Source organism: Dromaius novaehollandiae, chromosome 2 (genome assembly GCF_036370855.1).
Source record: "Dromaius novaehollandiae isolate bDroNov1 chromosome 2, bDroNov1.hap1, whole genome shotgun sequence".
NCBI lineage: Eukaryota > Metazoa > Chordata > Aves > Casuariiformes > Dromaiidae > Dromaius > Dromaius novaehollandiae.
This window is the reverse complement of record NC_088099.1, coordinates 10486520-10497529: the sequence shown is the minus strand read 5'-3', so window position 1 is coordinate 10497529 and position 11010 is coordinate 10486520. Positions and strand designations below refer to the sequence as shown.

General features: G+C 58.5%; 1 protein-coding gene across 1 annotated transcript; it reads left to right on the top strand.

The window, feature by feature from the left end:
- The first annotated feature begins 645 nt into the window (after positions 1 to 645).
- MNX1 (motor neuron and pancreas homeobox 1) lies at positions 646 to 3619 on the top strand. Its single transcript, XM_064505463.1, has 3 exons — positions 646 to 1398; positions 2671 to 2831; positions 2898 to 3619. Exons 1-3 carry the CDS (start codon positions 825 to 827, stop codon positions 3228 to 3230), a joined length of 1068 nt encoding a protein of 355 aa, XP_064361533.1. The 5' UTR covers positions 646 to 824; the 3' UTR covers positions 3231 to 3619.
- Positions 3620 to 11010: the final 7391 nt, after the last annotated feature.

Genomic DNA, 11010 nt, shown 5'->3' with positions numbered 1-11010 from the left:
GCTCCGGGCACGGAAATCACCGAGAAAAGCAACAAAACCCGCCCCGCAGCGCGGGAGCGCAGAGCCGGGGGGCGCAGCAGGTACCCGAGCCCTCCGCCCGCCCCGCAAGGGCGAGCAGGGGGCAGTGGTCGGGTGCTTGTTGGCCGCGTTGGGCTCGGGCTTGCTTTCCTTCCTTTCTTTCCCTTTTCTCTTTCTTTCCCTTTTTTCTTTCTTTCCTCCCTTTCCTCCATTTTTTTCCCTCGTTTTTCCCTCTCACTCTTTTTTCTTGTTTTTTTCTCGTTTGGTTGCTGTTTCCCAGCCCGGGCAGGAGGCCGCGCCGACGGCCGCCCGGAGGCAGCAGCCCCGCCGCCTCCCTGGGCCCGTCCCGCTGCAAAGCGGAGCTGGGGGGGGGGGGGGGGGCAGCACGGAGGGGGGGCGAGGGCCGCGCCACGCACCGGCGGAGCGGCGCAGCAGGGTCCCGCTCTGCCCGGCCCTGCGGGGGGGGGGGGGGGGGGGGGGGGCGGCGCCCCCCGGGTTGCGGGGAGGGAGGGAGAGCCGGAGCGTGCGGCGGGCGGGCGGGCGGGCAGCCTCCCTGTCTCCCTCCCCTCCCCTCCCCGGGAGCCCCCCCGGTGGGGAGGGGGGGCCGGCGGGGGCGGGCCCGGCCCCGGGCCGCCGCCAATGGAGGCGGCAGCGGCGGGGGCCCAATGGGAGCCGCCTGCGCGCCTTGAAGGGGCCGCGCCGCCGGGCGCCGCCGCACTGTGCCGCCGCCGCGGGGCCGGGGCCGCCCGGGACGCGCTGCGCTGCGCGGGGCCGCTGCGCCCGGCGCCGCCCGCCACGGCGCTCCCATGGAAAAATCCAAAAATTTCCGCATCGACGCGCTCCTGGCTGTCGACCCCCCCAAGGCGGCGGCGCAGAGCGCGCCGCTCGCCCTGGTCACCTCGCTGAGCGGCAGCGGCAGCCCCCCGTCCTCCTCCTCGTCCTCCTCCTCCTCCTCCTCCTCCTCCGCCGCCGAGCACCCGGCCGCCGCCGACCGCCTGCGCGCCGAGAGCCCCTCGCCGCCGCGCCTGCTGGCCGCGCACTGCGCCCTGGTGCCCAAGCCCGGCTTCCTGGGCGGCCCCGGCGGCCCCCCCGCGCCCGGCGGCCCGGCGGCCGGCATGGCCCTGGGCCTGCACCCCGCGGCGCCCGGCGGGCCCGGCGTGCCCCCGCAGGCCGCCCTCTACGGCCCCCCGGTGTACGGCTACTCGGCGCTGGGCGGCCAGCACCCGGCGCTCTCCTACGCCTACCCGCCGGTGCAGGGCGCGCACGCCGCGCACCCCGCCGCCGAGCCGCTCAAGCTGGGCGCCGGCACCTTCCAGCTGGACCAGTGGCTGCGGGCCTCCACGGCCGGCATGATCCTGCCCAAGATGCCCGACTTCGGCTGTGAGTACCGGCCGCGGCGCCCCGGGCCTACGGCGACCTGCCTGCGGATGCCGGCGCGCGACGCCGGCCGCGGGGAAGCGAGCCGCAGGTTTAAGCCGGCGGCGACTCACGTATATATATATATATAAAAAAATATACATTATTTTTATTTATATATTATATATTCTTATATATATATTATTTTTATGTTTCGTTAGCACGGAGGCGGGAGGAGGAACTAGCATTTCGCGGTGCCCCCGACGGCCCGGCTCGCCGAGGGGCCGGGGCGGACGCCTCCCCGGCTAGGCCTGGCCGGCGGTGCGGACCCGGCGAGCACCGCTCCCGGCGAGGGTGGTTTGCTTAGGCGTGAGCCCTGGGTGGGAATGGCCGCTTTTCGTAGCCGCGGTGTAGTCTTACGAAAATCATGCCAGGAAAAGATTGCGATTTTTATACATATATATATATGCACTTTGCACGCTATTCGCAGACAAAAGTCCATTGTTTTCTCTCGATTTGGGGTTGCTTAGACTGAAACCTTCAGGGAGAACAAAAAATAATTAGCCGTCAGGGTGCTGCCTCTCAAACAAGGCGCGGGGGGATAAATAGCCGGGGAGAAACGATAACGGAGCGGCGCAAAATCGCACCGCGGTGAGAAAATCTCAGCCGAGCTCCGGTTTGAGGCGCACACTGCCCTTTTTTCATTCGGCCCCGTTTAACACGCTGCCTCCAAACGCGTTTGGGGGCCGAGAGCTGCCCCTTTATATCGCCGTCTTCCTATTTCCTAACCCAAACAAGCGAAGGCGCCCACATGCCAGCAGCAGCGCGGGCGCGGCGGCGCCGGGCATGGCCGTGCCGTGCCCCGGGGGGGGGCAGGAGGGTCCGGGATTTTTTTTTTTTTTTTTTTTGATGCAGTCCCTGATTTTTAATTCTTGCTTTCGAATGAGGAAAACACGCCGATGGCTTTTTTTTCCCGTTCAAAAGCGGTTTTTTCATACCTCACTTCTTAATACTATTTTTTAACGGAGCCTCCCGGCGCGGCCGGTCCCCGCTCCCCGGGCGGCGGGGGGGCCGGGGGGGCTGCGGGCTCACCGGAGACCCCGCTCAAGCCGGGCGCGCTCGGCGGGGCAGGTCGCTGCCCCCGGGAGGCACCGGCCGCGCTCCGTTTTGCCGCCTCGCCCTTGCGCGGCCCTCGGGAAGCCGGGGGGGTGGCTGCTCCTTTTCTCCTTCCTTTTTCTTCCTTTTTTCGTTTCGACGTGCCCGGGGGCCGCGCTCACCCCGCGCTCCCCTCCGCAGCCCAGGCGCAGTCCAACCTGCTGGGGAAGTGCCGGCGGCCGCGCACGGCCTTCACCAGCCAGCAGCTGCTGGAGCTGGAGCACCAGTTCAAGCTGAACAAGTACCTGTCGCGGCCCAAGCGCTTCGAGGTGGCCACGTCGCTGATGCTCACCGAGACGCAGGTGAGTGCCGGGCGGGGGGCCGCGCCGCGCCGGGGCCGCCGCTGAGGCCTCTCCCCGCTCGCCCAGGTGAAGATCTGGTTCCAGAACCGGCGCATGAAGTGGAAGCGCAGCAAGAAGGCCAAGGAGCAGGCGGCGCAGGAGGCCGAGAAGCAGAAGGGCGGCGAGGACAAGGCCGCCGAGGAGCTGCTGCTGGCCGCCGCCGAGAAGGGCGGCGGGCGGCGGCTGCGGGAGCTGCCCGACAGCGAGCCCGACGAGGAGGAGGAGGAGGAGGAGGAGGAAGAGGAGGCCGCGCGGTGCTGCCCCTACCACTCCTCCGACTGCTCCGAGGCGGAGGAGGACGAGGCGCAGCCCCGGGCCCGGCCCGGCGCCCCGCCGCCCGCCCCAGCGCCGCCCCAGTGAGCGGCTCCCCCCCCGGCCCGGTCCGGCCCCCCGCCTGGAGGGGGGCGCAGAAGAGGATGCGCTTCCCCGCGCGGGGGATCCGCGGTGAATACAGTGTTATTTAGTGACTGAAACCAGGCAAAACTTGACCCCCCCCCCCATCCCCGGCCCCTGGAAACGCTCTCCTTTCGCTGAGTATCGGAAATGTTTTGTTCTTACTCTATATCGGGGGAGGGGGGAAAAAACTGTTTATGTCATGAACGTTAAAACTGCTGGAAATCTCAATACTGTCTTTATTTTTGTATATTGTATTTATAAAAAAAATTACCTCTACTTATGCATGCTAAATTATTACCCAGGCCCTCCCACCCGCGCGGTGGGGGGGCAAATAAACAGCGTTTTGTACTTGAGACGTGTGGGCGCTTTGTGAGGGGACTGGGGGGGGGGGGGCTCGCACGGAACCGGGGCGTTAAAGCGGGTCTGCAAACGAGCGGCGGGTGAAAGGGGGCGACGGCCTCCCCCCCCCCCCCCCCCCCGACGGCTCCCCGGGGCCGCGCCGCTCGCCGCGGAGTTTAGCGCGGATCAGCCCCTTGCCGTCGCCGCCGCTCTCCCCCAAATCGATTACCGCGAATTTAAAAGCACCCGCGGGGCAGCACAACCCCCTGCACCACCCCCCGTTCCCACTCCTCCCTCCTTTCTAAACCGGAGCGTTGGACACCCGCGTTCACCTCCAAACGGGAGCAGCGCGGCTTCCGCGAAAACCGTCCCCAAACGCGGCCCGGCGCGGGCGGGGGTTGCTGCGCGCTGCTGCGCGGAGGAGCCGCTCCGGGGCGAGGCAGCGCTGCGCCTGCTGCTGCTTCGAAGCGGGGTTTGGAGACGATGCGGTTATTTATTAGCCCGCGGCCCCGGCCCGCCCGGGAACACGCCGTAAATCAAAGCTGCTCACTGAGTAAATCACAAATCGCGATAGCAGCGCCCGTATGTCCAAAAAAAAAAAAAAAAAAACCTCGATCGGGATAAACTCGGTTTGGCGTGAGCGATACCTCTCCCCTCGCACGAAAATAACAGCGTTACGGGGAGCGATTGAAAGGCGCAAAACGAGTTCCTTGCGTTGCAGCGCTAACTCGCAGGCTGCCGCTTGCTTTTAGGGGTTTTAAAGCAAACGGGCCGCAGCCCCGCTAGCCGCTTCCAGCGGGATTTGCCTCTCCGTCCACGCTTAAAAATTTCCCCAAACGAGCCGGTGCGAAAGACGCGTAACTAGCCCGGGGCCGCCCGAGGCCGCGCTGCCGCGGGTCCCGCCCGGGCCGGGGGCGGCTGCGCCCCGAGCCGGTGCCCAAACCCGCCCCGGCCGCGGGAGAAGCGGCCTCGCCGCGTCCAGGCCGCTGCTCACGGCCTCGGTATCAAAGTCCTGCTGGTGCATTGTGTCTGTCTCAATAAAACTAATCTTTTTAAAGCCCAGCGTCTCGCAAGAATACCTCCAGTGTTCCAGACTACAAGGGCAAATATGTTTTTCAGATTCTGTTTTTATGGGCGGATTAAAGTTTATTTTCCATAATAGGGCACCTAATAAAACTCATAAAGCTCTGTCAGTCTTACAGCTGGTGGCCTCATTTAACACTTTCACTTCGTAAATCATTTTACAACTTACCAGGTGTTTCCAAAACTGAAAGGAGAGAGGTGGGGGGAGGAAAAAAAAAAGAAAGGGGAAGGAAAAAAAAAAGGAATTAAATTCACTTAAAATATAGATACAGTCTTTTAGCGGTAGATGCATTCGCATCGTCGTTTGGAAGGGCTTCAAAGAAGGTGTCGATCCCAACGGTGGGGGGAAAAATCCGTCTAATCAGGCTTTCCCACGGTCTTTCGGAGTAAGGAGGCTGGCACCCAGGCGCAGCGCTAGCAAAGGCTCACGGTGATCAGCGGGGCCCCGTTAACATGAGCGCCACGCTCCGCGCCGCTCCGCGCCCGGGGATGCTCTGCGCCCGGCCCGGCCCGGGGATGCTCCGCTCCGCGCTGCTCCGCGCCCGGCCCCGGGGCGGCAGCTCCGCGCGTTTGCCCGGCTGGGCAGGACAAAGCGGCGCCGGTCTCGCCGGCACCCTAAGCCCTGGGGTCACTCCACCCTGCCCCGGTCCCCCTGCACCCACCCCGGGGTCCCTCCACCCTGCCCGAGCCCACCCTGTCGCCCCGGCCCGGGCAGGGCCAGCGAGGGCTCCTCCTCCCCCCGCTGGTGCTTTCCTTACCCGCTGGTCGCTGCCCCGGCCCCGGCGGGCAACAGCCCCCGAAAGCTTTCGCTGCCCTGCTTGAGAGGCGGTAGGTACGAACACGGACCTCTGGTGGAAACTTTACCTTAAAAAGCAACCTGGGTTAGGCATGGATGTCATTAACCTGCAATTTCATAAGCATTAAGTGCTAAAACAAAAGGACCAAAATAGGAGCCATATGGCCGAGGTAAACCTGCTAAAAGTCTTTCAAATGGGAAACCATAAATATATAATCCCCCTCAAATGCTCCATGAAACTGCCGGGAGCAAAGCACTTCGCCGGTAGAAGGCGCATTGCTTATTTCCGAAGTCCAAGCTGCTAGACTCATCCAAAACCAGGGCATGAACGTCATTTTTTCCCAGTCTTCCATAAGACCCTGCACCATGCTCCATCCTCTTCCCTCCCCAGTGCCCTAACGCTGCTTTTTAATCCCCGAGCCACGCGCAGCTCCCGCGAGCTGGAGGGAGCTTTTGGGGGGCTGCCTGAATCCACCAGCTGCAGCGTGGAGCGGTGGCCGGGCCGAACCTCCCCGGGCCTCAGCGCGCTCGGGCGTTGCGTGCGGTGGCAGGATTACAGCCTTCTGCCCCAGACTGCTCGTCCGGGTCCCGCCAGAGCTAAATAGTGAGTGAAGGTTTGAGAGCTACTCAGCGACGGTGATATTTCTGATTTTTGTTTACTTTTCACTACTGCTCGTGCGAGCTGCGTCACATCTAAGGCAGGTTAGGGATGTCCCAGATCAGATTGAGGGATTTTGCCTTTCCTGGGAGGTTTTGCTCATCTTTTTGCCCGGAGGAGTGGGGGGCTGCGCAGGCACGTCGCCTCCGCGCAGCTCTGGGCGAGGACGGTGGTGCTGCGGGTACCTGCCGTCCTGCTGCCTCCACTGCAGGGGCTGAGAAGCTTGAGGTTAGCCCGAGTCCTGGGGCCCTGCTGGCATCCAGGTGGCATTGCCTGTGACACTTAAGAGGCCAGAGGGATCATCTAGTGGTCGTCTTCTGACCACAACCTATTACCAAAATTGGGCTCGCAGCTTTGCTTTGGGAAGCAGCACAGGTCTCGCCAAGCTACACCTGCCTGGGGCTGCTCTCCAAAATCGGCACAGAGGGAGACCGAGTCCTTCTGCTGCCGTAAAACAGCGCCGAGCCCGCGACTCGCAGTGAACCGCGTAGCCGCAAGGCCGAGCTTCGCTTTGCTGCTTGCAGGCCATTTGCAGGCGGATCACAATTTCCTCTAATTAATCCATTATTTGAAATGATTATGCGCAGGACTCGGCTAATGTTCTTGGCTGCCTGCGGCTTTTGGCCGGGGGCACTCGCGGCTGCGGGCAGAGCAGGGCTGTGCGGGAGCCACCACCGACTCCGCCGCCCGCCTCGTCCCCGTGCAGCGGCGAGGGGGCCGGGGGCCCTGCACCCATGCAGCGGGGTTGCCGCAGTTTAAATACAGCTGGAAAACCGGCACGAAGTTGAGCATGGGCAAGGGGAGGGGGTTGCAAGCTGGAACAGGCCTCAAGGACGGGGGTGGCTCTCCGTCGCTTGGTGTCCCCGGCCGCCCTTTGGGGCAGCGCGCGGTCCTGTGGCGCGAGAGCGGCCTGCGACGACGCTCTGCCGCGTCTCCCTGGCCCTCGGCGCGCTGGAGCTGTAAAGCATGCCTCGCCCCAGCAGCGAGGGGCGATTTTAGAAATGTTAATGAGTAATTACATAAAGGTTGTCCGCAGCCGTCGCCGTTAATCACCGTGCTTCTGCCAGGGAGGATGGAGGCGGCGATCCAACGGCTGCAGCCAGCGGCTGCCGCCACCTCCGCCGTCGCCTCCCTGCCCAGCTCCTGCCGCCGCCGCCACCCTGCTCAGGGACCTTCCCCCCTCCCTTTTCCTTCCAGAACTTCACCTTTAGGGCTGATAAACACACCTAAAGCTCACATCTGAGGGTCAATTTTAGCAGCAGAGGGATAATGTTGAAGAAGCTTAACCCACTCTTCTGCAAAAACAGCTCGTCCTGCGCCTCGGCCAGCTCTGCGGCAGCCCCCGGGCAGCCCGGCTCCTCCCCGCGGGGGCTGCTGCGGCGAAGGCGCTACGCGGCGCCCACGAGGGTGGCAAAATCCCGCCGGCAATAAAGCTTTGCTTCTCCAGCCCTCACTGGTCTCAAAGCTTCTTTAAATTCGCAAACCTGGTGTCACTTTTCGGAAAAGAAGGGCGGTCAGGTAAAGCCTGGTGGGTCGGGTGTCCATCGAGAGCCAGTTCTCCTGTTGCCTTCAAACCACGGGCAAGAAAACTGAACGGATTTGAAACCAGCATCAGCTTTTGTGCCTGATCCTGTCCTTGGCGGCGTGAGGAAGCAGCACGGAGACTCCAGCTCTTCCAGGCAGGTCTCGAGGGAGCAGCTTGCATCGTCAAAGGCAACGCTTCTGCTCCCCAGTCGCTTTTCGTGTCTCTATATGCTGCTTCCTAACCTGCGCTGCGCAGTACCTGCGTGAGCCTTGGCGTGCCAAAAGGCTTCAGGAGGCCAACGGGCTTCGTTTCATCGCCATCCGAACAAACCACTTCGTTAGGAAAATCCACAAATCAAACATTGGGGGAGCTTGCCGCCCCGATGCTCCCTGCTATTTCATGCCGGGGGTCGCGTGTGCCCGTGCCCCCAAGAGAGATTTGTAGATGCTACTACCGTCTTCATGGTAAAAGGTCCATAATGGATTTTTTAATGAAAAATGTGCCGTGCTTGGAACTCTCTCATGCCCGAAAAGGAAGCAACCATTTTCTTGTTACTGACAAAAGACTCTTAAAAAAAAAAAAAAAAACTAGTCCAAGAAGGGCTCCATTTGCAGTTTTACCGTGTATCCCCCATCCTAGTTGCATCACGTTTCTTAGTCATGTTGGATTTTGCTTTAAGGTCATCCATCCACCCAAAGTGAGCTGTTTTTCATGTGCGAAGAGCTTCGTCCGACGACAAAAGTTTTAAGAGACGCCAGGTGCCAGCTGGCTCTTTCCTAACCGACTCCGGGTAGATGTTTATTTCATTTCCTTTGAGCGTTACGGGGGAAACCACGTGGGATGCGATTCTGCAGTGCGCACGCATCGAAATGAGCGGAGGGCTACTGTAATTCACTTACTCTGAAAGCAGGAACGCAGATCACGGCAGTTTGACGATAGCACAGCTGTTTTACAGGGGCAGCTATGATTTGCATCGCCTGCGGGCCTCCTGGTAAACTCGGCTTTACTGGCGGGCGCAGGAAAGCTCCTGCAGGAGATGAAATCACGAGGAGCGGCAGATGGTAAAAGAGTCATACCTTTATCTACAATTTCCTGAAATGGGACCAAACCAAGAAGTCCTAGATAAAACCACTGCTTTGGAAAACTGATCCTCCAGACCAGATTGTCCCATCGAAGCAAAGGCTGAAGATGGCTTCGTCTTGCCCAAAGATGCTCTGCCAGGTGCTGAGCCGCTACGAGCGCACGCGACGGGAGTCTGAACGTCGGAGCTGATCGATAGCGACGCGGCAGCGCAATGGAAAACTGCGACGGTAAAAAAGCCCTGCAGAAACTTGGAGCGTTCAGGTGCAGCGTTAAAGCCCTGCCAAAAGGGCTTGCGGATGATTTATCAACATAACACTCTGGCCAAAGCTGAAAACCAGACTTCCCTGCCCTGTTAATTTTGATACAAAAACCAGAGAGAGTCTAAAATATTCTTGTCCAGCTTAAAAGTAAACAAAAATTGAAATGGTGATAAGAGCTGCGAGTGGATACTACTACTTTGTTTCAAGGGAGATTGAAATATTGTGCTAAAAATGAAGCTAAATCCATCTTTAAATGGCTCTAAAGCAGATCACGTTGTATTTCCCGCTAGTTTATCAGACAAAAGTCAATGTTTGGCTGCTTGGTTTTCCAGTGTGGTTTATTTTGACCAATTCATAGCCATTTTCTGCTCAGCAAGCGGTAAACCCCCCACCACACACACTGTATTGGAGAACTGTGGATGTTTTATGTAGCGTTTTTCTTATTAGGATGAACAGGGAACACTGCTCCTGGAGTTTTGACTTTGGCTAACAGACTGATATTCAACAGGAAGAAGTCTCTGGACGCTGTATTTTGGGCACACACCTCACTGAGGTACATGGTAAGAGGTGCCAGAGCCCTCGGTGACTTCTCCAGCAGCTTCTGCTGGCTGCTAGCGCCCAGCGCACGGTTTTGCCGAAAGCCGCGTGCCAGCGTTTGTGCTCGCTGCGGTTACAGGGAGGCCTTGCAGCACCGACAAGCCTGCTATAGAGAGGAGATGCTCTGTTACCACTAGCTATGCTGGTGAGGAGTTTTTTTCCCCAAGGGGGGAAAAAAAGAAGAAGAAGAAGAAAAAAAAAAGTTATCTCAGTTTTTCTCTTCCTATGCGCCTTAGGTCCTGGGGACATAACTGGCCCACAGGACTGACAGTTGGTGGATGGCAGAGGAATACGTACATATATCCAAGACTCAGAAACTCCTGTTCATCCGAGAAACGTCAAATTTCTATTTGATGAGTTTTTCCCCCACTGAAGCACAGCGTCAGTATGTGACACAAAGCAACCGTCCTTGTACTGCAACTGCTGCCTTGTGGACTGGCAGTGTGTTTTGGCTGCTTTCCTTGAAAATGCAGTTTTCCAAAAATTTATGCTTATACATAAACGTGACCAAACTAAAAGCTGTAAGAAGGTAAAAATCTGGTTTCCACAGAAATATAGTGGTGGCTGAAGTAATTTACTAAGTTAGAACAAAATGTACTAGTTGTTGGGAATAATAATTAATGCAAGTTTCAGTTTAAAAACCCCCAGCGATTGCAGTTTTAGACCGTAAGGTTGAAACCGTCTCCTCTAATTGCATAGCAACACCTGCATCATACTGCCTCAGGCGGCTGCAGCAAGTGAGCAGATTCAGACCCATAAAACACTAGGCGATATTTCCACGGGCAGCAAAAGGTGTTTAGCTCTGATCGCCAAGGAAAGCAATCGAGCAAGGAACTGACAGCCTGCCACGTTTCAAGGAAGATGGTTTAAGATTTGTCTTTAAGAGCAGAGTTACCTCTACCTCCCAGCTGGAGCAATGTGTTTCCATTTACGTGTTATTAAACCACAAACACGTTGAAGCGCTGGGGCTCCATCAATCCCTGCAAAAAAATGTAATTAATTAGGTGGTTGCTGCGGTCTAGTGGGAGTGATTTTTACTTACCTAGGTCCCATGCATTCCACTGCAGCCACAGTCTCTAGGGACTTGCACAGATTTTCTTCACCCAAGTTCAGCTTCAAAAACTAAAATATGAGGTTTGGCACAGTTGTTGAGGAACTGTTCGTATTCACTCAAAGCTGTGACTTATGTATCACAGAGAGACATTCCAGATGAAACAGTGTCGGCGCTTCTGCTGCCCATACTGCTCTATTAACTGGTATGTTTTTTTAGAAATGCTTTTAATAAAATTTTCTCCTCTTCTGTCTGGTGCATGCAAGATCCAACTGAGGGGAAATAGCCATTTTGTTGTACACCTAAAAACTACCACTGGTCTGAAGCCAGCTAAAGAAAGCATCTTGCTCTG

Excerpts from the sequence above, each read along its gene's own strand:
- MNX1 (XM_064505463.1), top strand. The coding sequence starts at position 825 with ATGGAAAAATCCAAAAATTTCCGCATCGACGCGCTCCTGGCTGTCGAC. Across the intron at positions 1,399-2,670 it reads CAAGATGCCCGACTTCGGCT|CCCAGGCGCAGTCCAACCTG; the intron begins GTGAGTACCGGC and ends TCCCCTCCGCAG. Across the intron at positions 2,832-2,897 it reads TGATGCTCACCGAGACGCAG|GTGAAGATCTGGTTCCAGAA; the intron begins GTGAGTGCCGGG and ends CCGCTCGCCCAG.